At 53.6% G+C, this 26700-nt stretch overlaps 3 protein-coding genes and 1 long non-coding RNA gene across 57 annotated transcripts in view; 2 read left to right on the top strand and 2 right to left on the bottom strand.

The window, feature by feature from the left end:
* The window catches only part of LOC144330483 (uncharacterized), a 44924-nt gene extending 36387 nt beyond the window's left edge, over positions 1-8537 (top strand). The window contains exon 2 of the long non-coding RNA XR_013396708.1: positions 8107-8537. This is a non-coding gene — a long non-coding RNA (uncharacterized LOC144330483). The remainder of the gene's footprint in view (positions 1-8106) is intronic.
* PACS2 (phosphofurin acidic cluster sorting protein 2) overlaps positions 1-13363 on the bottom strand; it is an 83714-nt gene extending 70351 nt beyond the window's left edge. For all 50 annotated transcript variants that reach the window (XR_013396656.1, XR_013396653.1, XR_013396659.1 and 47 more), the window contains exon 1: positions 13202-13363. Coding sequence is in view for 40 of the 50 variants with exons in the window: in XM_077942075.1 (XP_077798201.1) it covers positions 13202-13320 (119 nt within the window). In the remaining 10 variants the exon portion in view is untranslated. The remainder of the gene's footprint in view (positions 1-13201) is intronic.
* LOC144330477 (uncharacterized) lies at positions 564-13154 on the bottom strand. The gene is made up of 2 exons (XM_077942144.1): positions 12832-13154; positions 564-1729 (listed from the first exon to the last, which is right to left on the bottom strand). The coding sequence occupies exons 1-2, from the start codon at positions 13059-13061 to the stop codon at positions 1648-1650; spliced, it is 312 nt and encodes a 103-aa protein (XP_077798270.1). The 5' UTR covers positions 13062-13154; the 3' UTR covers positions 564-1647.
* The window catches only part of BRF1 (BRF1 RNA polymerase III transcription initiation factor subunit), a 103530-nt gene continuing 88608 nt past the window's right edge, over positions 11779-26700 (top strand). For 2 of the 5 annotated variants that reach the window (XM_028851951.2, XM_077942129.1), the window contains exon 1: positions 11779-12917. The gene's annotated coding sequence lies outside the window, so the exon portion shown is untranslated. The remainder of the gene's footprint in view (positions 12918-26700) is intronic. The other 3 variants (XM_077942123.1, XM_028851950.2, XM_077942125.1) reach the window with 2 other exon arrangements.

The following is a 26700-nucleotide window of genomic DNA, read 5'->3' as shown; positions in this document are numbered from 1 at the left end:
CCGGTCCCTGGTGGGGCCACATCCCAGGCTTGAGGTGGGCGGGGAAGGAGAGCCCTAGGCCAGACAGAGGGGCCTCATGACCTCACGCCTGTGTGGCCCAGGGGTAGCCCGAGAATGTAGAAGGGCCACCCTCCCAGGCCCCACTACGGAGCACCTCCTGGAGCCACTGGCGGGCACTGCCCAAAGCCTGAGCAGCCATCCCTCTCCCTAGCACTCAGACGAACGAATGGCCCAATTCAGCACCGCACCAGGAAGGCCCGGCCACAAGGGATGCCCTGCCAGCAGGGCATCGGCCTCCTGCCGCTCACCCTCCTGAGGCGCTCCCGGGGCAACTGGGAAGATGCAGCATGTCCACCCTCAAACTGACCAGGAACGAGCTCATACAGAAGCCTCAACTCCACTGCTGTGGGGGAGCCCCCGCCCCACCCGTGTCCAGGACCAGGGAGGCGGGCACTGGTCTCCAGGCGGCCCTGGAGACACCTGCACGAGCCCAGGGTGCAATGCTGATGAAAATTCTTGCCCAATTATTTTGCATCTAAAAATAAGGAAGTCCTGGCTGGGGGCCATACAATAAAGAAATATTGTCGGCCGGGCGCGGTGGCTCAAGCCTGTAATCCCAGCACTTTGGGAGCCCGAGACGGGCGGATCACGAGGTCAGGAGTTCGAGACCATCCTGGCTAACACGGTGAAACCCCGTCTCTACTAAAAAATACAAAAAACTGCCGGGCGCGGTGGCTCACGCCTGTAATCCCAGCACTTTGGGAGGCCGAGGCGGGCGGATCACAAGGTCAGGAGATCGAGACCACGGTGAAACCCCGTTTCTACTAAAAATACAAAAAATTAGCCGGGCGCGGTGGCGGGCGCCTGTAGTCCCAGCTACTCAGGAGGCTGAGGCAGGAGAATGGCGTGAACCCGGGAGGCGGAGCTTGCAGTGAGCCGAGATTGCGCCACTGCACTCCAGCCTGGGCGACAGAGCGAGACTCTGTCTCAAAAAAAAAAAACAAAAAAACAAAAAAACAAAAAACTAGCCGGGCGACGTGGCGGGCGCCTGTAGTCCCAGCTACTCGGGAGGCTGAGGCAGGAGAATGGCGTAAAAACCCGGGAGGCGGAGCTTGCAGTGAGCTGAGATCCGGCCACTGCACTCCACCCTGGGCGACACAGCGAGACTCCGTCTCAAAAAAAAAAAAAAAAAAAAAAAAGAAATATTGTCAATGCCTCTTGCAAGGTCAGCTACGGAATTACACTGGGAAATGAGGCTCAAATTAAACAAAAGACGCTGGTGGCATCCTAGCTGTCAACCGGTCCCTGGTCACCTCTGTCCTGATGCAGACGTGGGACTCCCAGAAGGTTGGAGAGCAAACAAAGGCGTGGAGGAGGGGCCCAACAGAGGGGCCGAGCTTGCAGGACAGCAGCCCAAGGCCAGGGCCCTTCCCATCAGCATTGGCTCGGTCCCATTCCCTATGCTCACCAGAACAAGAACATCTGAGAAGAGGGATGTGCATCTGCAGGTCCGCCTCGTGGATCCACATCCTGGCCTGCCTTCCAGATGGTGCTGGTCATCCCCACACTGACCATCTCCGCAAGACAAAAGGCATCCTGGGGAAGGCTGAACGGAGGCTGGACTGCATGGTCACTTTGCTGCTCAGCTCAAGACACACCTGCCTCCCGGGGCTGCTGGGCTGAGCTGCCCGTGCGCAGCAGCTGCTGCCAGCTGCTCTCGGGGCATGGGCTGCATGGGGCAGTCGAGACACAGAAATGTGAGACACGGCGTTGGACCAAGCGAGCTGACCACGTGGGCCTCAAGCCCGTGGAGCCCAAACTCCTCTGCCAAGCAAGGCCCAGGATGTTGGTCCGAAAGGCTGTGCAAGGGCTGCGTGGGGACTGAAGGCCCCTCCAAGCCCCCTCGCCTGCTCCAGCTCACCCCTTCTTGTCTCAGGACTCAGGGGTCATTAGAACCCAACTGTCTCCTTGCTAAACCCCTGAAGAGAGCTGCTGCCTTGAGGCAAACCCTCCCCCAACCCAACCCCACCCCACCCAAAGCCACAGCACTCACCCCTCCACAACCACTGTGTCCCAGCCCCTCCGCGTCCCACCACCCCACGATGGTGCCCTCGGGGCTGGGCCATAGGCGAAGAGCCTGCTGGAGTGTCTCCGCACTCGGCCAGGTGCTGCCTGTGTCCGGGGGCAGGAGGTGCCCACAGCTTGACCAGGGGGTGCTGAGGAAAGGCTGGTTGGGGCAGTGGAGCAGGACAGTCAGGCCCAGAGCAGGTTGCTCAGCCCCAGGCCTGTGTGTACCCCCGGTAGAAAGGGCAGACCTACCCCTTCCCCAGTGTCTTCCTTTGCCCATTTCTGTCCCTTTTGGGTCCTGACTCCTCTGTTGAGCAGCACCTGCACCCCAGGGGACCCAGCATGGCCCCTGACCATGCAGAGGACCTGGAGCCACAGCCATGAATGTACTGGGCGTTGAGAACAGCCCAGCAGTAGCCAGTGCTCCCCAGGGCTCCTGGAGAGCCTGACCCCATCTGTGGGGCGTGGGGTGAGACGGGGTGCCACCGGCCTCCACAGGCTGGAGCCCTCGAGGAGCTGCTGACAACCCCAGCACTATGACCAGCAGCCACGCTTTCATCACCCTCACAACCCTGCAAAGTTGGCCTGAGCTGAGCACACATCGGCGCGCCGCGCCTGAAGAGCAGAAGGGGACGGCCTCTCAGCACTCAGTTATTTTTAGGGCTGCCTCTCAGAGCAGCTGCCGAGCCAAACAGGCCCAGCCAGCCTGCGGGGCCAGCAGCTCACAGGCCTCAGGGCTGCCCTCAGCAGGAGCCTGTCCTACAGAGACCCTCCATGGCCGGGCAGGAACAAGCATGCCACACCCTGCCCCCTGGTCCTGGGGAAAGCACAGTACAACCTCCATCCTGCCATCCCTTCCCACCTGTACCTGAGCACCCTGCCTTGGCAATGCCACCGTCTGCCACCACCACACACAAGTCACAGGGTCCAAAGAGACCCCCGTCGCTGTGACTGACTGCAGACCCGCTCTCTGCAGCAGCCCCCCGACCCCACCACAGCACCGCAGCTGCCCACTCCATCAAATTTCCCTGGGACGCATGGTGAGAATGCTGGGCTGAGAGAGGGAGAGGGCTGGTTCTAGTGCCCAGATCCAAGGAAAGCATTCTTTAGCCCAAGGACACTGCAGCCCCCTGCCCTCTGTCTCCTGCACAAAAGCCAGTCCCCAGCGAGAGACCCACTGCCATGTGATTGCAGTGTTGACAGCAGGACAGAACAGCCAGAGGTTTCTAGGCCTGCGTCTTGAAAGCAGGGCACTGCCTGTGCAGACAGGGCGGCGTGCACGCACTGTGCTGGCCACGGCAATGGGCCAGGTCCTCTGAGTCCCCAAGGCCTCCAGGGCTATGGGCACCGTCCTGCTGCCCCTTGGCCCCAGCCCGAGTGCTGCCCAGCCTACAGGCCACAGGCTGCCCAGGTGAGCTTCCTCAGCCCGTCCCTCTGAGCAGCCTGTCTGCCCCAGATCACTGCAGACCACCTCCAAAAGTCCAGTTCTCAGCCCCTCCCTCGGAGCAGCCCATCTTCCCCGGACCACTGCAGACCACCTCCAAAAGTCCAGTTCTCAGCCCCTCCCTCGGAGCAGCCCATCTTCCCCGGATCACTGCAGACCACCTCCGAAAGTCCAGTTCTCAGCCCCTCCCTCGGAGCAGCCCATCTTCCCCGGATCACTGCAGACCACCTCCAAAAGTCCAGTTCTCAGCCCCTCCCTCGGAGCAGCCCATCTTCCCCGGACCACTGCAGACCACCTCCAAAAGTCCAGTTCTCAGCCCCTCCCTCGGAGCAGCCCATCTTCCCCGGATCACTGCAGACCACCTCCGAAAGTCCAGTCCCAAGCCCTGCACAACACCTCCCACCCACCTCCACCTGCACACGCCAAGGCAATCCCCGCCTCCAGTGTGGACCACCACTCCAGCAGCACTGCTCTCCCAAACACACACGCTTTAAATAGTCCAGTGACTTCCCCACCACTCAAAATGAAACCACACTCCTTGGCATGACAACCTGGTTCCATTACAGGAACATACACCAAGAAGCTACACTGTGCGGGCTCTGGGCAGGGGCCGGGTACAGCACTGAGCAAGGCAGACAGGGTCCCGCTGTGAGAGTCTCGTGCAGGCCGGCGGGGGTCAGTAGGCAACACGCGTCCTGAGGAGACACCCCGACACGTGGACAGAGGCAGGGGGAAGGGCTGGAGACAGGCTACTGCCCCAGCCGGCCACCGCCCACTGACACCACCCAGTGCATCTACGGATGCTGAGGATCCAGCAGGAAGAGCAACACGTCCAATTGTTGCTCCAGAGGTGAGACAGAGAACAGCGCAGAAGCAACAGCGGAAGAGACAGTGGTGAGAGCTTCCCAGGACTCGTGAAAATCATCAATCCACAAAGTCAGCAAGTCTAATGAGTAACCCCGACTCAGGCAATCACAAAAGAAGCCATGTCAGGACCCACCATGAGACGACCACTGGCAACGACGACATGACCGCAAAGCCACCCCAACGTCTCCCTCCAGCGTGTCACGGCCGCTGACCTCTCAGAGCAAAGCTGGAAGTCAAAGTCAGGGACACCCTGCCTGGACCTGTGGGAGGCGCACCCACCACCCCAGCATTGTACAAGCAGCACACACCCTGCTCAGGGTGAGGGTAAAAAAAAACATCTTCAGACAAACAGAAAGAGACAGTAGTTATCAGCAGATCCTCACTAAAGGAAATCCTAAGAACAAATGTTCAACAAATGTTCAACAGGAGGAAAATGATTCCTGAGATGAAAGAAGAACGAGCAAAAAAGGAAGTGGTGAGTTTTGAAGCTCATCAGATTTCACAATCTAAAGCAGTAACATCTTTGTGGGCTTCATAAAAAAACAATTAAAATACACAGTAACAAAAGCATATAAACATAAATATGAAAGGGCTGGATTAGAATAAGGTCCCTATGTAGTTCAGCAGGAGAGTAAAGATACAATGAACTACGCACATTAAAATTTACAGGATAGGGCCGAGCGCCGCAGTGGCTCACGCCTGTAATCCCAGCACTTTGGGAGGCTGAGGCGGGCAGCTCACGAGGTCAGGAGATCGAGACCATCCTGGCTAACACAGTGAAACCCCGTCTCTACTAAAATACAAAAAACTAGCCGGGCGAGGCGGCGGGCACCTGTAGTCCCAGCTACTCGGGAGGCTGAGGCAGGAGAATGGCATGAACCTGGGAGGTGGAGCTTGCAGTGAGCCGAGATCGTGCCACTGTACTCCAGCCCGGGTGACAGAGCAAGACTTCATCTCAAAAAACAAAAAATTTATAGGGTAGGCTGGGTGTGGTGGCTCATGCCTGCAATCCTAGCACTTTGAGAGGCTGAGGCGGGTGGATCATTTGAGGTCAGGAGTTCGAGACCAATCTGGCCAACATGGTGAAACCCCGTCTCCACTAAAAATACAAAAAAAATTAGCCGGATGCGGTGGCACATGCCTGTAGTTTCAGCTGCTTGGGGGGCTGGGGCACAAGAAAAACTTGACCTGGGAGGTAGAGGTTGCAGTGAGCCAAGATAACGCCACTGCACGCCAGCCTGGACAACAGAGTAAGACTCCGTCTCAAAAGAGCGAGACTCCATCCCAAAAAAAAAAACGGCTGGGCGCAGTGGCTCAGCCTGAAATCCCAGTACTTTGCGAGGCTGAGGTGGGCGGATCACAAGGTCAGGAGATCGGGACCATCCTGTCTAACACGGTGAAACCTCATCTCTACTAAAAATACAAAAAATTAGCCAGCCATGGCGGCGGGCGCCTGTAGTCCCAGCAACTCGGGAGGCAGAGGCAGGAGAATGGCGTGAACCCGGGAGGCAGAGCTTGCAGTGAGCCAAGATTGCACCACTGCACTCCAACCTGGGTAACACAGCAAGACTCCGTCTCAAAAAAAAAAAAAATTTTTACAGGGTAACTACTAAACAAATAAAAGTAATGATAAATTTCCCTAATAATAGGGGGGAAATGAAATTTAAAAATCAATGCAAAATAAGATAAAAGAAAAACAAACAAAAATATAGGACAATAAAAAGCACAAAATAAAACAGTAGACATGAGTCCAAATATCAGCAATGTAGATAAATGTAAACGAAATCAATGTTCCAATTAAAAACAAACATAGCCAGAGTGCCCGGGCACATTCGCTCACACCTGTAATCCCAGCACTTTGGGAGGCTGAGGTGGGCAGATCACGAGGTCAAGAGATTGAGATCATCCTGGCCAACATGGTGAAACCCCATCTCTACTAAAAATACAAAAATTAGCCAGATGTGGTGGTGGGTGCCTGTAATCCCAGCACTTTGGGAGGCCAAGGCGGGCGGATCATGAGGTCAAGAGATTGAGATCATCCTGGCCAACATGGTGAAACCCGTCTCTACTAAAAATACAAAAATTAGCTGGGCGTGGTGGTGGGCACCTGTAGTCCCAGCTACTTGGGAGGCTGAGGCAGGAGAATCTCTTGAACCTGGGAGACAGAGGTTGCAGTGAGCTGAGATTGCGCCACTGTACTCCAGCCTGAGCGACAGAGAGAGACTCCGTCTCAAAAAAAAAAAAAAAAAAGGTCAGAGTAATGAAAACGAAATCTAGATACATGCTGAATAATCAAAGACACATCTAATATGTAAGGATATACAAGATTTTAAAAAAGGGTAGAAAGATAGCTAACAGGCAAAAATTATCTAAAAGAATGCTTGCATCAAAGTCAATACTAAAGACAAAAAGCATTACTAGCTATAAAAGCAGTCATACAATGACAAAAAGTTCAACATACCTAGAATTACAATTCTAAACATGTATGTACCTAATAACACGGCCTCAAAAATATATAAAGTGGCAGGGCATAGTGGTTCATGCCTATAATCGCAGGACTTTGGGAGGCAAGTAGACTGCTTGAGTCCAGGAATTCAAGACCAGCCCAAGCAAAACACGGCAAAATCCAGTCTCTACAAAAAATACAAAATTTAGCCAGGTGTGGTGGTGCACACTTATAGTCCCAGCTACTCAGGAAGCTGAGGTGGGAGGATCGATTAAGCCTGGGAGTTCAAAGCTACAGTGAGCTGTGATCGTCCCACTACACTCCAGCCTAGGGGACAGACTGAGATCCTGTCTCAAAAAAAAAAAAAAAAAAAAAAAGGCCGGGCGCGGTGGCACAAGCCTGTAATCCCAGCACTTTGGGAGGCCGAGGCCGAGACGGGTGGATCACGAGGTCAGGAGATCGAGACCATCCTGGCTAACACAGTGAAACCCCGTCTCTACTAAAAAATACAAAAAACTAGCTGGGCGAGGTGGCGGGCGCCTGTAGTCCCAGCTACTTGGGAGTCTGAGGCAGGAGAATGGCGTAAACCCGGAGCTTGCAGTGAGCTGAGATCCGCCCACTGCACTCCAGCCTGGGCAACAGAGCTAGACTTCATCTCAAAAAAAAAAAAAAAAAAGGTATAAAACAGAAACTGACAGAACTGTTAGAAAAATAGACAAATCTACTCTCAGATTATAAGATTTTAACATACATTTCTAGTAGACAAAAAAAGGAAACAGACTTGAAGACCACAATAAACCAAGCTTGATCTAATGGACAAACACTGCACCATCAACTGCCAAACACACATTCCTTTTAAGCATAAACAGAACATGTATTAAAATTGACCTCATACTGAAACAGAAAGCAAGTTCGAAACAAAGAATTTTTTTTTTTTTTAGAGGGAGTCTTACTCTATCGCTGGAGTGCAGTGGGGCAATCTCGGCTCACTGCAACCTCCGCCTCCCAAGTTCAAGGGATTCTCCTGCATCAGCCTCCCAAGTAGCTGCAATTACAGGTGCGCGCCACCACACCTGGCTACTTTTTATATTTTTAGTAGAGATGGGATTTCGCTATGTTGCCCAGGCTGGTCTCGAACTCCTAACCTCTGGTAATCCACCCACCTCAGCTTCCCAAAGTGCTGGGATTACAGGTGTGAACCACCGGGCCTGGCCAGTCAGGTCATTTTATAAGTGTATTATTTCAAACATTCAAGGAAGAAATGATTTCAATTTTACATTAGTTACACCATGATACAGCAAAAGAGGAAATACTCATCTCATTTCACAAGGAAATCTTAGCACCAAAACCTGATAAGGACTACAGAAGGAAGGAAGCACACAGACCCTAGACACAGATGCAAAAGTCCTAAACAAGATACTAATCATCTAAACCCACCAATGTGGACAGGTGTGGAGGCTCACACCTGGAGTCCCAGCTCTCTGAGAAGCTGAGATGGGAGGATCATTTGAGGCCAGGAGTTGGAGACCAGCCTGAGCAACATCATGAGACCCTGTCTCTACAAAAAATTTAAAATTAGCCAGGCCAGTGGCATGAACCTGTGGTCTCAGCTACTCAGGAGGCTGAGGCAGGAGGATTGCTTGAGCCATGGTCACGCCACTGCACTCCAGCCTAGGCAACAGAGCAAGACCCTGTCTCAAAAAATAAATAAAATAGGCCGGGCGCGGTGGCTCAAGCCTGTAATCCCAGCACTTTGGGAGGCCGAGACAGGCGGATCACGAGGTCAGGAGATCGAGACCACCCTGGCTAACACAGTGAAACCCCGTCTCTACTAAAAAATACAAAAAACTAGCTGGGCGAGGTGGCGGGCGCCTGTAGTCCCAGCTACTCGGGAGTCTGAGGCAGGAGAATGGCGTAAACTCGGGAGGCGGAGCTTGCAGTGAGCTGAGATCCGGCCACTGCACTCTAGCCCGGGCGACAGAGCGAGACTCCGTCTCAAAAAAAAAAAAAGAAAAAAGAAAAATAAAAGAAAATCAATTTATGTAATTTACCACAATAGCAATGAAAAGATAAAAATTATATAATGCTCTTAATAAAAGTATTTGATTATATTCAACATCCATCCATAATGATTTCTTTAAAAAGCCTTTGCAAGTCATGAATAGGATGGAACTTTTTAACTGCATAAAGGGTATCCACAAAAAGTTGCAGCAAACATTGTCCTTAATGGTAAAACACTAGAAACCTTCCTTAAGGTCAGGACAGAACAAGGGTATCCACACAACTATCCATATTCAACACCATACTGTGACAATCGGCACAGTTAGGCAAGAAAAAGAAATAAAAGTATGAGGATTGAAAAGAAACAACTTTGTCTTTTGCAGTAAAATCACTGATTTCTTTCAAAAATCAACTGAATTTCTATATGTTTGCAACAAACATAATAAAAAGCTGACTTTTACTATGACTTCTAAAATACAAGCATCTAGGAATAAAGGTAACAAAGGATATGCATGACAGCAGAATCTCGTAAAACTCAAAATACATTCAAGACCTAAGTAAATAGCTTGGTCATGAATTAGAAGACTTAGTACCATATAAATGTCAATTCTCCCCTACCTGCTCCACAGAGTTAAAAAACTTCCAACTATAAGCCAAATGTGGCTTTGTGTGAAACTTAAGAAGATAATTCTGGCCAGGCGTGGTGGCTTATATCCGTAATCCCAGTACCTTGGGAGGCCGAGGTGGGTGGATCACCTGAGGTCGGGAGTTCGAGATCAGCCTGGCCAACATGATGAAACCCTGTCTCTACCAAAAAAAAAAAATACAAAAAATTAGCTGGGTGTGGTCGTGGGCACCTGTAATTCCAGTTACTCGGGAGGTTGAAACAGGAGAATCGCTTGAACTCGCGAGGCGGAGGTTGTAGTGAGCCGAGATTGCACCACTGCACTCCAGCCTGGTGACAGAGTGAGACTCTGTCTCAAAAAAACAAACCAAAACAAAACAATCAGACAGGCGCGGCGGTGCACACCTGTAGTCCCAGTTGCTCAGGAAGCTGATGTGGAAGGACTGCTTGAGCCCAGGATTTAGAGGTTACAATGAGCTATGATTGAGTCACTGTACCCCAGTCTGGGCCACAAAGTGAGGCGCTGTCTCTAAAAAACAAAAAGATGGCCAGGCACGGTGGCTCACACCTGTAATCTCAGTACTTTGGGAGGCTGAGGTGAGAGGATCACTTGAGCCCAGGAGTTCAAGACCAGTATGTGCAACATAGGGAGACCCTGTCTCAAAAATAAATAAATAAATAAATAAATAAAAACAAATTACTAAACCTCAACAGAAAAAACAATCAAGTGGGAAGAGCAAGGTACAAAGTGGCCCAGCGCCTGCTGAAGAGTGGATGGGGTGCTCTGGGACATGGGCACCTGGAGGACACTCTGGGAACCCGGCAGACAGAGGCAACAGACAGGCACTGACACACACCCCGTGGGCCACCTAGGAGCACCATGTGTAATGGTGCTGAGCCAAAAGTGCCGCAAGGAAACCCAGGGCACAGGCCTCCCAAACGACAGCCCAGCATGCCCGGTTCAAGCTCCTGGGGACACACTTCTCCAGCTGCCTCCCAGAAGGAGAACTAAAATGAGACCAGCATCCCAGCCAGGCAAACGGTCAATGTGCGCGCTCCACCAGGCTGACACGGGGCGCGCACCCAGACGCTGCTCAGAGAGCAAAGAGATGCTAATAATTGGACGGGGGCATTTTCAACACAGCCGAGAAAGGATGACTATCTCTAAAGAAACTGCTGACACTGAAGCAGAAAAAAAGAGAAAGAAAAACTGGCAAAGGAACAGGAATTTCACTGACAAGGAAGTACAAATGGCCTAAATTAGTAGCCAGAGAAATTCAAGTTAAAACCACCATACCACTTCACACCCACCAGACTGGCAAAAATTAAGTCAGATGAGTGTTGGCACAAATGTGGAGCAGTGGGGACTCTCGTCCCTGTCAGTGGGGGCCGGAGCAGGCACGACCACTCTGGAAAACTGCCCAGCAGTAACGCTGAGTGTGTGCACACCCCCACCATAAATCTTGGTAGCTGGCGGCACACGCTTAAGACAGGCCCTGCCCATCCAGGAAGACACACAGAAGGCAGGCACAAGGATGTCCATAGCAGCACAGGGCTTGTAATTAGCAAAAAAAAAAAAAAAAAAAAAAAAAAAACAACTGGAAACAAGCCAAGGTCCCTTGACAGAAGCAGAGCCGAGGTGCGATCATGCCAGGGCACAGTACGCAGCAGTGAAGATGCCGAAAGCCATCAGCACAGATGCAGCCCAGAAACTTCATGGCTGGTAAAAGTGAGGAGTACAGAAGAACACAGGAGGAACGAAGCAAAAGTAAGTAGCAGACTGTCCAAGCGTGCATGGACAGGTGGCACAAGCACAAAGCAAAGCTGGGGGCAAGCCTGCCTATGAGGGGCCCTATTCCAGGACAGGTAAAGGCAGGAGCTCATTATGAGGCTGAGCCTGTTCTGCAAACAAACTGCATGTGCCCACCCGGACAGCTGCGCCGCTCGCCCCTCCGCCCATCAACTCCACTCCACACCAATGGAACAAACCCTGTCCTCCTGCCTACCCTTCCTCCCAACCCTGTCCAGGCCAGAGCCCGGGACCCCCCAGCACTTCGTGCTGCCCAGCCCAGGTGCCCCCATCTACCCCCTGTCCTAACCAGCCTTCTCGAAACCTGCCCTACCCACACCCTCCCCACAGACACCAGAGTGGGCTTTCCAGACCCCTGGAGAATAGAGCACAGCTCCACAGTGGGGCTGATAAGGCCCCCATCTCCCTCGGGTCACAGACTTTGCTGCTCATTCGGAGGGACCCAGGAAGCTGCTGCGGAGGTTCAGCAAGGGAAGGCTATGTGCTGCAGTGCTGGAGCAGGGAGTGCCAACAGCCGGCATGAAGGTTCTGGGGCTGTGGGTGAGGCAGTGACTCACAGGGACAGACAGGGGAAGAGTTGTGGGGCCGTGGGACCTGACATTGAGGCAATCGCCAAGACCTGGAAAGGAGAAGCAGCCAGGCCTGGGGAGATGCTCCTGGCTTGGGCTTTGAGGCCCCCGAGGCTTCCCAGAAGAGAGGCAAGTAGGCACATCTGCAGTGCTTGGCCCCAGACCTTGGGCAAATGCTGACCCTTAGGTCTCATATGGATATGGGGTCCTTCGGGAGGCCCTGCCAGGTGCAAGAGTCGTGCTGGGTGACCATCCTTCCTGTCCACTCAGCATAACCAAAGCCCTGAGGTCCCAACCCTGCGCTCCAGGAGAGCAACCCCAACACCACGCTCAGAAACGCAGGTTGTGGGAGCCACAGGAAAGCACGAGAGGCCCACCTGCAGCTGACTAGTGGTGGAACAACTCAATGCCACGTGGGGTCCCCTCCAGGCATACTGAACGCTTCCAGTGCCTGGAGGGTCCGCTCACCCTCCCATCTCCCCAGGGAGAGCTCTCACTACCCCCACCTGCCTCCTCTTCTAGCCTGCTGTCTATTCTAGAACCAGAACTTTTCCGGAGAGTGTCTCCTTCTCCTCCCTAGCCTGGGAGCTTCCTGAGCAGCAACTACCAAGTCATGAAGAAATTACAAAAGTTTCAAACTGAGCAGGAGTCACAGGGAAGCTGCAAGTCCAAGGAAAGCTGGGCTATGGCCGGAGGGTAAATCTTGTCCAGTCGTTACCGCTGGGCGACCGGGCGCCCCCTACCAAATGCAGAGCAGCCAGCCTTCCGCAATGGCAAGATCAACAGGGAGGCGCAAATAGCAGTACTGGCTTGGAGAGGTCTCTAAATGAGAGACAGCGCCAACCAGGTACCCGCGAGGACGACCCCGCCCCGCAGGACAGGGCATCTCCACCGCGCGCTGGACGGAGGATACAACGGAGTCCTGCGCGCCCCGTGCGCCGTGGGTCGCTCCCAGGCCGAGATCTGACAGTGTCGCCGCCCGCGAAAGGAAGCGTGTGGTACCCGAGAGAGGAAGCACCCTCGTCGCCCCAGCCCGCACCGCATTGAGGCAGGTGTGCAGCTGTGCAGGTGCGGTTGCGGCGAGCCAGGTGAGCGCCGCCCGGGAGCCCCAAGGTCCCGCCGGGCCTGAGCAGCACAGGGTCCTCAGAAGCTGAGCGCGGCCCCGGACGCTCAGGACCTGGGGGACTGGGGCCGCGCTCGCCAGCGCTGTGGGGGGCGGCGGCTGCGCGCATCGAATGGGCTGGCGGGCGCGGAAGGGGGCGACCAGGGCTCCGCTGGGGGATCCGGGCCGGGGGTGGGGCGCGCGGAGGCCGCGGCCAGGACACCCCCGGCAGGTGCCCGGCGGGAACAAAGCGCGGCGGGCGGCGCGTACCTGGGCACGCAGCTGGGGCTGGAGCCGTCCACCTCCCAGGTGGCGAACAGGTTCATGGGCACGGGCGTGTTGAGCGCGCCGGGCGCGCCGGGGAGGCCGAGGCGGCCTCGCTCGGCCATGGCGCCGGCCCCGCCGCTCCCTCGGCGGCCTGGGGCTGCGGCCGGGCCGCGGACGCGCGGCGGGCGGGCCGGGCGCGCGGAGGGCGGCGGCGCGGTCACATGGCTGCCGGGCTGCGAGGGGACGGGCCGGGCCCGGGCATCGGACAGGCCCGCGGGCGGCGACGAACTGCGGCCGCTCCGCCCCGCCCCGCCCGGAGCCCCGCCCGCGCCCCGCGCGCCCCCGGCCGTCCCGCGCGCGCCCGGCGCCCTCCGACCCGCGCCGGCGCCACCGATTGGCTGGGCGGGGCGCGAGCTCGCCGCCTCGAGTCCAATCGCCGCCGGCGCAGCGCCCGCCGGAAATGAGGTGCGCGCGCGCTTCCTCCAGCGGCGCCTCTCGGGGCGTCCCCGCCCGCCGGTGCGCGAGAGCGCGCACTCACGCGCCTGCGCACAGGCCCCGCCCGGCGCGCCCCGCCCCGCCCCCCGGGAGCAGCGGGCAGGGTCCGGGAGAGACGCCGGGGTCCCCTGGGTCCTGGCCAACCTCGGGCGCCGCCCCCTAAGGAAAGCTCATCGTCGCCCTGGCGATGCCCGCCTCCCCACGCGCGGATTCCCCGGCCCCGACGCTTTCCCGCCTGCACCCCGCCATGCCCCGAGTCTCCCCGCCCCCGCTGCCCTCGGCGCCCCTTCTGTCCTGCCGACCCCCGCTGGGTGGGCCGGGCTGTGCTGGCCTCGCCCGTCCCCGAGCCCCTCCCCCGCGCCCCCCTGCGCGGGTTCCCCAGGACGGAGGTGGCCGGGCCTGGCGGCGGCCGCGAAAACGCAAAGCCGCTCGGGGCGCCAGGCTCCCGACCTCAGCCCCCTGGGCTCCCAGATGCCCCCAGGCGCCCTCTTTGCGTCCCAGCATCCTTATTCAGCGCCGCTTTTCAGAGTTGAACTCAGGACAATGGAGAACAAATGTCTGGAGCCAAGGCTGGCTCCTGGTCCTGGAGTTTACAGTGAACTTGAGGACCCAAGCAAAGAGGAGGCGATAGCTAGAGCCGCCGGGCCTGACGTCTAGGCTCTGGGGCTCAGGGAGGGTGGTTCCCCCATCTGTTTGGCAGCGGCTCTGGTCCAGCACCAGATGCTGCGCCGAGATTTAGGAAACGGTTTTCTGGCCTCTCTTCTGTTTCATTGTTTCACAGTTTACAGTTGCTTTTCTCTCCGCCCTGTGCCTTGTTGTCTACAAGTAGTTTTACTGAAACAAATCCAGCCCAAGCAAATTGACTTGGAGCTGGTTTCTCCCCTGGCCCATGGGGCTTGCCAGCCCAGTGCCCCTGTCATCTTCTGCAAAGGCCCTCATGCCGCTGCTTCCTCCGTTGAGAGAGCTCAGCCTCCAGCTGTAACTCCTGTATCTAGAACTGCAAACAGCTGCTACTGCTTAAAGCCAGGGTCCCACTTGGGAGAAAACAAGGGAATCTGTGTTTCACACGTGCTCCCGGCTCCTCTGGGGTGGTACACTGAGAGCCACGAGGGTCTGTCTGACCTCGGCCAGCTGACTGGGGTATTGTCTTACGTTGCTGCTCAGAGGGCAGAGCCTGTGGATCTCATACCTTTGAGACAGGGTAGGGGTAGAAGTGACTATGTCCAGAGAGGGGGTAGCCGTACCCCAGGAGGACAGGGCTGGCTGTGATGGGAGGGCAGGAGACAGGCACCCATTGACCCCAGAACTGAGCGTACGGAGCTGCTGGACCTGGCGAGTGTGCAATTGCAGTCAGATGGATGGGCCGCCTGACACATTGTGCCTGTGTGCGCCAGCGTCTAACCCAGGCAGGGACTACAACTGGGGGTCAAGTGAGGAGATGCGGGGTGACTAAGCCGTGCACGGCAGGGCTTGGCACCAGCTGCCACCATTGAGCAGTGCCCCTCCTCTGTGCCAGGCACCGTTGTGAGGCCTTAAGGGACATGACAGCTCTGTCCCATCCCAAGTGACAGAAGAGGAGACGGCGGCCTGTAAGGTTATGCAGCTGCCAGAGGTCAGGATGTGACCCATACAGTCTGTACCAGAGTGGCCCCAAGTACCCGTATGGTGGGTCTACATCAATGCTTCTGCCAGGCAGGAAGGCAGGGACACAAAACACACCATGCATCACACCTGTGACCACATTTATATTTGTTGTTAAGGTGGGATGGTGGTGATGGGACTGTGGTCTTCTCTATTTTCCAAGTGGACAGATGTCCTTTGGGTGATCAGAGTAACTTTTTAGCCAGAACCTGTTATTTGCACTTCCCTCCTCTGTTGGAAAATGACGCTGTGCTGGTCCTTCTTTTGTGGGCTGTGGGTCACAGGGGGAGATCCCTGAAGGCTGGGCGGCACCTCTCCCCATGACCCCATGACCCTGGCATGGTGTGAGCCCCCACCCCCATGTTTGGAGCACTGGTGCTTTCTCTGGTAACGTTTTCTTTAAAGCAGAAACTTGGTTTGAGACAAACCTCTCGGATGACTGGGGTGGCTGGGCATGGTTGGGGAGGAGGTCCAAGAAGAGGGTCCTTCAGAGCCCTGGAGTCCCAGGAGGACAACCTGAAAGCTGGTCCTACCACGTGCTGCCCCGGAGCCCGGGAGGTTGTGGGAGTTATTATTTAATAAGGTAAAGCCTCAAGGTTCCGAATGCTTGAATAGGACTCCATTCGTATTAAAAAGACGAATCCCCAACCCCTGGCCATGGGACAGGATGGGCCGAGGCCTTTCCCCTGTCCGCCTGGCTTTGCTAGGTCCCTCCACCTAGGGTCAAGGCTCGGGCTTTTCCAGTCGGGCACCAGGACCATGGGCTCCTTGGAAACGCATTCATCTCCTCAGCCTGGGCTAAGATGACACAGACACACAGCAGGCCCTGCCGGAGTCAGAGAGTCGGGGAGGGGCCAGTCAGATGAGTGGCAAGGGCCTCCTCCAGGGCCAGCACTGGTCAGTTGGCGGCTCCAGCCCACAGCGCCCCTGCTCTTCCTCCTGCCAGGAGCTGGGCTGAGGAAGCAGCCCCATGTGGCCAGGTCCCTGCCCAGCCCATGCTATGGCTGAGGGACAGAACTGCTGAACCCCTAGACAGGCCCTGCCACGTCCACTCCCGTGCTTGGAGCCCGTGGCCATCACTGAGGCTGAGGAGGAAACGTCACAAAGAAGGTACAGCAGGGCCTTCCTCCTGGAGGCATTTTCTAGGGGCCATCTGGGGGATGGCCAGGAGCTCTGAGACCGCTGAGATCACTGCACCGCAGCCACACCTGTGGACAGTTCCTATGGTCACCCTCAGAGCAGCTCAACTACTGAGAGTGAGGCCTGGAATCAACCCCGGGGTTGTAGAGTAGAACAGGGTTAGGTGAGCTGTGATAGAACCTGATAGAATATTCTACAGCTGGCAGAAATAGTGAGTTAAAAGTAGCTGAAAACAGACCAGGCGCAGGGGCTCACACCTGTAATCCCAGCACTTTGAGAGGCCAAAGCCCACAGATCCCTTGAGTTCAGGAGTTCAAGACCAGCCTGGGCAATATGGCAAAGTCCCATCTCTAACAAAAATACAGAAACATACCTGGGCATGGTGGTGCGCGTCTGTGATCCCAGTAACTTGGGAAGCTGAGGTGGTAGAATCACTTGAACCCAGGAGGTGGAGGTTGCAGTGAACCAGGATCACACCACTGCACTCCATCCTGGGGAACAGAGCCAGGTTCCATCTGAAAAAATAAAGATAAAAAGCCTGGGCACAGTGGCTCATGCCTGTAATCCCAGCACTTTGGGAGGCCGAGGTGGGCAGATCACCTGAGGTGAGGAGTTTGTGACCATCCTGGCCAACACAGTGAAACCCCGTCTCTACTAAAAATATAAAAAATTAGTCAGGCATGATGGTGGGCGCCTGTAATCCCAGCTACTCAGGAGGCTGAGGCAGGAGAATCGCTTCAACTCAAGAGGCAGAGGTTCCAATGAGCCAAGATTGCGCCACTGCACTCCAGCCTGGGTGACAAGAGTGAAACTCTGTCTCAAAAAAAGAAAAATGTATGTGAAAATACATGTCCATGTAAAGTATGTATTTACATGTTAGTGATTATACATGTGAAACACCTATTTTCAGGTGTAGAAAAATATTGACAGGGTACAAATTAATCCAAAGTATTAAGAAAGTATCTGTGTGGTGGGGATTCCATTGATTTGGTTTCTCCTTTTTCCTTACCTTTATCTCCTATTTTCTCCACGATGAACATGTGTTAACTGTGGAGGGAAAATCAAACCACAGCAGGGTGAGCTGCCACCGGCTGGAGAGTCGGGCGCCATCTGACTGGGGCTGCACCCCGTCCTAAAAAAACCAAATGAACAAAGGGAACCCTCACCCCATGCAACAAACTACCGAGGATGATCTTTGTAAAAATACTGAATGTTTCACTAGGGTAACATTCTTTTCTTTTCTTTTCTTTTCTTTTTTCTTTTGAGACAGAGTCTTGCTCTGCCTGTCGCCCAGGCTGGAGTGCAGTGGCATGATCTCAGCTCACTGCAAGCTCTGCTTCCTGGGTTCACACCATTCTCCTGCCTCAGCCTCCTGAGTAGCTGGGACTATAGGCATCTGCCACCACACCTGGCTAATTTTTTGTATCTTTAATAGAGATGGGGTTTCACCACGTTAGCCAGGATGGTCTCGATCTCCTGACCTCGTGATCCACCCACCTCGGCCTCCCAAAGTGCTGGGATTACAGGCGTGAGCCACCATGCCCAGCTCACCAGGGTAACATTCTTAATATCAAAGGAAATCATACACGTCCATAAGACCATTAAAAAATTCCCAGTGGAAAATGGTTAGAGAAGCTACAAAAGATTCACAAAAGAACAAGTGAGACAGTTGTCACTACTATCAGGAATTGTAAATTATAAAAAGATGCACATGGCTGGGCACAGTGGCTCACATCTGTAATCCCAGCACTTTAGTAGGCCGAGATGGGCAGATCACCGGAGGTCAGGAGTTCAAGACTAACCTGACCAATATGGTGAAACCCCGTCTCTACTAAAAATACAAAAATTAGCCGGGTGTGGTGGCGGGCACCTATAGTCCCAGCTACTTGGGAGGCTGAGACAGAAGAATTGCTTGAACCTGGGAGGCGGAGGTTGCAGTGAGCCAAGATCGTGCCACTGCACTCCAGCCTGGGCAACAGAGTGAGACTTTGTCTAGAAAAAAAAAAGAAAAAGAAAAAAAAGAAAAGATGTACATAACACCTTCTCTTTGATACAGGCTAATCTAGACCTAATACAGACCTAAGGTTGTGAGGACATCCTCAGTGTCCTGCACGCTGCTCCCCTCCTGGGTTAGGTACAGGCAGCGCAGCTCCTTCACCCGGCACCTGGAGCAGGGCCCAGAGCAGCCCTGGAGAGCGGCTTGGCAGCGTCTTGGAAGATTTGCCTGGGCTCATGGGTATCCCATGGCATCCTGCAGGTGACACTGGAAATGTCAACAGGGACGCAGGTCCAGGTGTGTGAGATATTTCAAACAGCAACACTTACAGAAAGGAATGTCCGGTCCTGGGAAAATGACAAAACTTGCCCTGGCACATCCACCCCATGGGACGGGAAATAACCAGCTAGACGGAGACTGCCTCAGTTTTAGCAGCATGGGGAAAGTCTCATGATATGTGATTGTGTGACAAATCAGGATGTAAAGTTGAGCACAGCCTGACCTGGATTCTGGAGTAAAACTCTCCCCTCTTGACTGTGGTTATCCTGAGCCCCAAGAATAAGAAGGACCTTGATGCATAAATTTTAATACTTCTGTCTTTCCCGCAATAGAATATTATCACAGTAAGCCAGGACATAACTTAAATATTAGAAAAGAAAGGAAAACACCCACGCCCTAATACAGAAATCAGCCAAGGACATTCACAGACATCAGAACAGCAATTACCGCAACACGTGTCAGCCAAGACCCAACCTCAGGGCTCTTCGTGCGGGATGGATTTCTGGTTTTGTTAGGTTTTGTTTTTCTTTTTTTTCTTTTGTTTTCTTGACAGGGTCTTGCTCTGTCAACCAGGCTGGAGTCCAGTGGTGCCATCATGGCTCACTGCAGCTCGGATCTCCTGGACTCAAACTATCCTCCTGCCTCAGCCTCGCGAAGTGCTGGGATTACAAGTGTGAGCCACTGTGCTGGGCCCCTAAGGGTTTGTTTGTTTGTTTGTTTGTTGAGACAGAGTCTCCCTCTGGAGTGCAGTGGTGCTATCTCGACTCACTGCAAGCTCTGCCTTCCGGACTCACGCCATTCTCCTGCCTCAGCCTCCTGAGTAGCTGGGACTACAGGCGCCCGCCACCACGCCTGGCTAATTTTTTGTGTTTTTAGTAGAGATAGGGTTTCACCATGTTAGCCAGGATGGTCTTGATCTCCTGACCTCATGATCCGCCTGCCTCGGCCTCCCTAAGTGCTGGGATTGCAGGTGTGAGCTACCACGCCTGGCGGGTTTTAAAAAATTATTTATTTATTTAGAGACAGAGTTGTGGCCGGGCGCGGTGGCTCACACCTGTAATCCCAACACTTTGGGAGGCTGAGGCAGGCGGATCATGAGGTCAGGAGTTACAGACCAGCCTGACCACCATGGTGAAACCCCGTCTCTACTAAAAATACAAAAATTAGCCAGGCATGGTGGCGTGCACCTGTAATCCCAGCTACTCAGAAGGCTGAGGCGGAAGAATCACTTGAACCCGGGAGGTGGAGGCTGCAGTGAGCTGAGACTGCACCACTGTACTCCAGCCTGTACGACAGAGCAAGACTCCATCTCAAAAAAAAAAAAGGACAGAATGTGCCTCTGTCGCCCAGGCTGTAGTGCAATGGTGCCATCTCAGCTCACTGCAACTTCCATCTCCTGGGCTCAGGCAATCCTCCCTCTTCAGCCTCCCGAGTAGCTGGGACCATGGGCATGTACCACCACACCTGGCTAATTTTTGTATTTTTGTTAGAGATGCTATTTTGCCCTATTTGCCAGGCTGGTCTCAAACTCCTCGGCTCAATCAGTCCTCTCACCTCGGCCTCACAAAGTGCTGGGATTATAGGTGTGAGCCACTGTGCCCAGCCTAATTGTTTTTTTTAGAGACAGAGTCTCACACTGGGGCTCAGGCTGGAGTGCAGTGGTGTGATCATAACTCACTGCAGCCTCAGTCGCCTGGGCTCAAATGATTCTCCTGCCTCAGCCTCCCAAGTAGCTGAACTATAGGCACGCACCACCACGCACAGCTAATTTTTACATTTTTTGTAGAGACAGGGATTTCACTTTGTTGCCCAGGCTTGTCTCAAACTCCTGGGCTCAAGCTATCCTCCTGCCTCTGCCTCCCAATGTGCTGGGATGACAGGCGTGAGCCACCATCCCAGCCTGGCCCTTGACTTTTGTGGTGGAAGGTGCACTGGAGCCTCACCAAGTCTCACTCAAGTTGCGGGGAACAGACAGGAACGGGGACTTGCCTTCTGAGCAGTCTGTCTACCAGACACATGTCCTCCAGCGTACCCCGCAGTGCTAGGGTGGACTGCTCTTATCCCTGTTATGCAGACGAGGAAATAGAAACCTAGAGAGACTGAAGCACTTGCCCAAGGCCAGGCAGCAGGTGAGAAGGTGAGAAGGCCACAGAAGCTTGCACACCCTGCCCTGCCCGGTTCCCCTGCTGACTACTGCATGGGGGACAGTGCTGTTAAGAGTACCTGGGAGTTATTTTAATCAAATGTGATAAAAGATGGCAGACACAGAGACAACTGCCTTTGAAAGAGGAGTTTATTACTCACAGTTCCCAGGAGGAGGGGCACATGGGGAAGCACCCAGGGCCAGTCAGGACAGAGAGGGGGTGAAGGGAAAGGCTGGGCAAGGCCTTTATTGCCATTTTCCAGGCAAGGCAGAGTAGGCAAGCTGAGCAGAATTAGAACTGGGTAATTTCAGTGGGCTCTGGGCTGGGGGGTGGTATCTAGCTATCTGGTACCTGGCCCTGGGGTGATTTAGGGCAGGGGGCTAGTGTTCTAGAATGCAGGAGCCTGATGAAAGGAGGCAGGTGGGACTCATGATGGTCGCTCTGCATATCAAAGGCATGCTCAGCCTGCACGGTGGCCCAAGCCTGTGATCTCGGTACCTTGGGAGGCTGGGGCCAAAGGATCTCTTGAGCCCAGGTGTTTGAGATGACAGGGAGCTATGATCACACCACTGCACTCCAGCCTGGGTGACAAGAGTGAGATCCTGTCTAAAACAAAAAAAAAAGTGAATAAGGCATACTCAAAGGAGGCAAGTGGTCTGCTGTCTCTAGGAATTAGCTAACCCTGGGAGGGGCAGTCCCTCCCTAGGTCCACAAGACCCCAAAGCACCACAAACGAGAGAAAGTAAAAAACACGATGAGGCTGGGCATGGTGGCTCACGCCTGTAATCCCAGCACTTTGGGAAGCCAAGGCAGATGGATCATTTGAGGTCAGGAGTTCAAGACGAGGCTGGTCAACATGATGGAACCCTGACTCTACTAAAAATACAAAAATTAGGCCGGGCGCAGTGGCTCACGCCTGTAATCCCAGCACTTTGGAAGGCTGAGGCGGGCAGATCACAAGGTCAGTAGATCAAGACCATCCTGGCTAACACGGTGAAACCCCATCTCTACTAAAAATACAAAAAATTAGCTGGGCGTGGTGGCGGGCACCTGTAGTCCCAGCTACTCGGGAGGCTGAGGCAGGAGAATGGCGTGAACCCAGGAGGCGGAGCTTGCAGTGAGCCGAGATCGCGCCACTGCGCTCCAGCCTGGGCAACAGAGCAAGACTCCGTCTCAAAAAAAAAAAAAAAAAAATTAGCTGGGCGCAGTGGCAGGCGCCTGTAATCCTAGCTACTTGGGAGGCTGAGGCAGGAGAATCGCTTGAACCCGGGAGGTGGAGATTGCGGTACGCCGAGATGGCGCCACTGCACTCCAGCCTGGGGGACAGGGCAAGACTGCGTCTCAAAAACAAAACAAAACAAAAAAACCCCAAAACACAAAAGACACCACGAATGAAGAAAGCCTCCAGGAGGGGGAAGTTTGCAGGTGCCTAGGCGTGTCCTTCAAAACTCGAACCCCCCTGGTCAGGTCATTTTTCTTAGGCCCTGAGAAAAGGAAATCCTTCCTGGTCTAAGTTTTAAGAGCATGTTCAATTCAGATTAAAGCAATTCTCTCATTTCAGTGCAACACCTACGTTACTTTCCAGCTCTCTGGGGCCCCCTTTGCAGGAATGTTCCTGCCCTGCACCCCCAGCCTGGGCCCCGCTCTGCTGCTGTGTGCTGGAGTCAGGTCTAGGGGAAGCCCACAGCCTCTCCCTGTTTACAGCCAGAGCAGAGACCACTGCACGTTTGCAGCATCCTCTTTGGCGAGGTGAGGGTCCTGCCTCACAGGGCTGAATGAGGAATACAGAGGACCCTGGGCACCGGGAGCCTGTGCTGGGTGCCCAGTGTGGGTGCTCTGAGGGCACTGGTGCCCCTCGGCCGCCCTTGCTTGACTCTTTGAGCTTGTCAGTCACTCCTAAATGTTTCCAAGCTTCCCAGGGCGCTTGCGGCAGGGGGCACCTAACCGGTCCCCAGGGCAGTTCCCCGCATTCTCCCTCTAAGCTGGCTCCATTCTTTATGCCTTCACATCACGTAGGGAGCCTTACTCCCTGCCTCAGTTGGTTCACACTGCAACGGCAAACCACCACAGTCCAAGTGGCTTATGAACCATAATTCATTTCTCAGCACGGCGCTGGCAGATGCCGTGTCTGGCGAGGGCCACTTCCTGGTTCATGGACGGCGCCCTCTTCCTGCATCCTCACATGGGGGAAGCAGCAGACAAGCTCCCTCCAGTCACGTTTTTTCTTTTTTCTTGTTTCTTTTTTCTTTGAGACAGGTTCTCAATCTGTCGCCCAGGCTGGAGTGGAGGGGTGTGATCTCAACTCACTGCAAGCCTCAACCTTCTGGGCTCAAATAATCCTCCTGCCTCAGCCTCCCAAGTAGCTAGGACTATAGACACATGCCACCACAACCGGCTAAGTTTTCATAGTTTTTGTAGAGTCAGGGTTTCGCCATGTTGCTTAGGCTGGTCTCAAACTCCTGGACTCAAGCAATCCTCCCTCCTCGGCCTCCCACAGTGCTGAGATCACAGATGTGAGCCACAGTGCCCAGCCAGCCACTTTTCTGAGGACATGAATCCCCCTCATGAGGGAATCAGCCCTCATGACCTCATCTCCCAAAGGCCCCACCTCTCTAAAACCATCACCTTGGGGCAAGGACTTCAACATATGGACTTTGGGGGAACACATATGCTATGATTTGGCTCTGTGTACCCACCCAGATCTCATCTTGAATTCTCACGTGTTGTGGAGGGACCTGGTGGGAGGTAATTGAATCATGGGGGCAGGTCTTTCCCATGCTGTTCTTGTGACTGAGAATAAGTCTCATGAGATCTGATGGTTTTATAAGGAGGAGTTTCCCTGCAGAAGCTCTCTCTCTCTTCCTGCTGCCATCCTCTTAAGACGTGACTTGCTCCTCCTTGCCTTCCTCCATGATTGTGAGGCCTCTGCAGTCTCACAGAGGCCTCTGTGGAACCATAGGTCCAGTAAACCTCTTTTGTTTGTTAATTGCCCAGTCTTGCATATGTCTTTATCAGCAGTGCAAAAATGGACTACTACAATGCACGTTCAGACCATAGCACCCCTGCTCTAGCAGCAGCCCATCTGAGCAAAGGCTTAGTTCTGGCAGCACCCACCTTGGGCCATTGCCCAATAGAGCGACCCCCTTTTTATTTTATTTTATCTTATTTGGAGACAGAGTTTCGCTCTCATTGCCCAGGCTGAAGTGCAATGACGCCATCTCGTCTCACTGTAACCTCTACCTCCCAGGTTCAAGCGATTCTCCTGCCTCAGCCTCCCGAGTAGCTGGGACTACAGGCAACTGCCACTATGCCCCGCTAATTTTTGTATTTTTAGTAGAGACAGGGTTTCACCACGTTAGCCAGGGTGGTCTTGATCTCTTGACCTCGTGATCTGCCCTCCTCCGCCTCCCAGAGTGCTGGGATTACAGTTGTGAGCCACCGAGCCTGGCCGGAGCCACACCTTTTAAACCTCTTACCGTCGTGGGTGTGGTCTTCCCCACCCTGTGCTCCTCTGGCCAATGAAAGTCCAGTCCTGTACCGCCTGACTTAGCCCTGTGGCCTGGGAGGCATGCCGCCCCCTGCACCTGCAGGCACCTCACAGGCTTTGGTGAGGGAGTGCAGGAAAGAACTTCTCTAGTCTGTCACGTGAGAGCAGGGATCCAGTGGCCACACAGACTCATATTGGATTCTGGCTTTGTCACCTACTGGCTATGAGATTTGGGGCTCATAGCCCCTCACATCCTCAGGGGTTCCCTCCATAAAATGGAGACTACAGTGTCTGCAAGCTAGTGTTGCCATGAGGATGAAATGTCATCATGGACAAAGAGCATTTTGCATAGAAATCAATAATAGATATTTGAAAAATTCCCGACTATTTAGAAACAAAACAATACACTTCCTAATAACCGTTGGATCCGAGAGGAAATTACGAGTGGAGAGAATCTTGAGCTGAATGAAAATGAAAACACAGCATATTGAAATGTGCAGGATTCAGCTAAAGTAGTAATTACAGGGAGAATTATGGCAATAAAATGCCTATTTATAAAAGAAAGATCTTAAATCAATGATCTCATCTTTCACCTTAAAAAACTAGAAAAAGGCCAGGTGCGGTGGCTCACGCCTGTAGTCCTAGCACTTTGGGAGGCTGAGGCGGGAAGATCACGAGGTCAGAAGATCGAGACCATCCTGGCTAACACGGTGAAACCCCATCTCTACTAAAAATACAAAATATTAGCCAGGCATGGCCAAGCGTGGTGGCTCACACCTGTAATCCCAGCACTTTGGGAGGCCGAGACGGGCGGATCATGAGGCCGGGAGATTGAGACCATCCTGGCTAGCACAGTGAAACCCTGTCTCAACTAAAAATACAAAAAATTAGCTGGGTGTGGTAGCGGGTGCCTGTAGTCCCAGCTACTAGGGAGGCTGAGGCAGGAGAATGGCATGAACCCGGGAGGCAGAGCTTGCAGTGAGCCAAGATCGCACCACTGCACTCCAACCTGGTTGACAGAGCAAGACTCTACCTCAAAAAATTATACAAATAAAATTAAAAAAAAAAAAACAACTAGAAAAAGGGGCCGGTGCGTTGGCTCATGCCTATAATCTCAACACTTTGGGAGGGCAAGACAGGTGGATCACTTGAGGTCAGGAGTTCGGGACCAGCCTGGCCAACATGGTGAAACCCTGTCTCTACTAAAAATACAAAAATTAGCTGGGCGTGGTGGTGCATGCCTGTAATCCGGGCTATTTGGGAGGCTGAGGCAACAGAATCACTTGAACCTGGGAGGCAGAAGTTGCAGTGAGCTAAGATGGCACCACTGAACTCCGGCCTGGGTGATAGAGCGAGACTCTGTCTCAAAAAAAAAAAAAAAAAAAAAAAAAACAACCTAGAAAAAGGGCCAGGAGCGGTGGCTCATGCCTATAATTCCAGCACTTTGGGAGGCCAAGGTGGGTGGCTCACTTGAGCCCAGGAGTTCCAGACCAGCCTGGGCAATGAGGCAAAAACCCATCTCTACAGAAAAAATTATCTGGGTGTGGTGGCACATGCCTGTAGTTCCAGCTACTCGGGAGGCTGAGGTGGGAGGATCACCTGAGCCCAGGAGGTAGAGTCTGCAGTGAGGCTTGATTATGCTACTGCACTCCAGCTTGTGTGACAGAATGAGACACTATCTCAATTTTTAAAAAACAAAGAAACTAGAAAAAGGGAACAAATTGAACCAAATTAAGCAGAAAGAAGGATCTAACAAAAATGAGAGCAGAAATTAACGAAATAGGGCCATGCACAGTGGCTCACGCCTGTAATCCCAGCACTTTGGGAGGTTTGAGACCTGAGTTTGAGACCAACCTGGGCAACATGGCACAATTAGCCAGGCGTGGTGGTGTGCACCTGTAATCCCAGCTACCTAGAATGCTGAGGTAGAATGATTGCTTGAGCCCAAGAAGGAGAGGTTGCTGTGAGCTGAGATTGTGCCACTGCACTCCAGGCAAGACTCTATCAGGAAGGAAAGACAGAAAGAATGAAAGCAAGGAAGGGAGGGAGGGAGGGTGGGAAAGAAGGGAGACAATAGAGAAAAATCAATACACCAAATTGAAAATCTCTTTGAGAAGGTCAGTAAAACTGATAAGACTCTAAAATGATGAAAAAAAGAGAAAGACAAAAATAATCAAAATCAGGGACATGGATGTGAAAGGGCATGAGGACCCTTTTTGAGGTGTTAGATCCTTTTATTCTATTTATTTATGGAGACAGCATCTCCCTCTGTCACGCAAGCTGGAGTGTAATGGCACATTCATAGCTCACTGCAGCCTCA

Source organism: Macaca mulatta, chromosome 7 (assembly GCF_049350105.2).
Source record: "Macaca mulatta isolate MMU2019108-1 chromosome 7, T2T-MMU8v2.0, whole genome shotgun sequence".
Classification (NCBI taxonomy): Eukaryota; Metazoa; Chordata; class Mammalia; order Primates; family Cercopithecidae; genus Macaca; species Macaca mulatta.
This window is presented reverse-complemented; position numbering and strand designations above follow the sequence as displayed.

Bases quoted from the DNA above. Each gene is read 5' to 3' on its own strand.
- LOC144330477 (XM_077942144.1), bottom strand. From the start codon at position 13,061: ATGCGCGCAGCCGCCGCCCCCCACAGCGCTGGCGAGCGCGGCCCCAGT. The intron at 1,730-12,831 runs GTACCACACGCT...TGCCCCATGCAG, and splicing joins GAGGGTGCTTCCTCTCTCGG to CCCATGCCCCGAGAGCAGCT.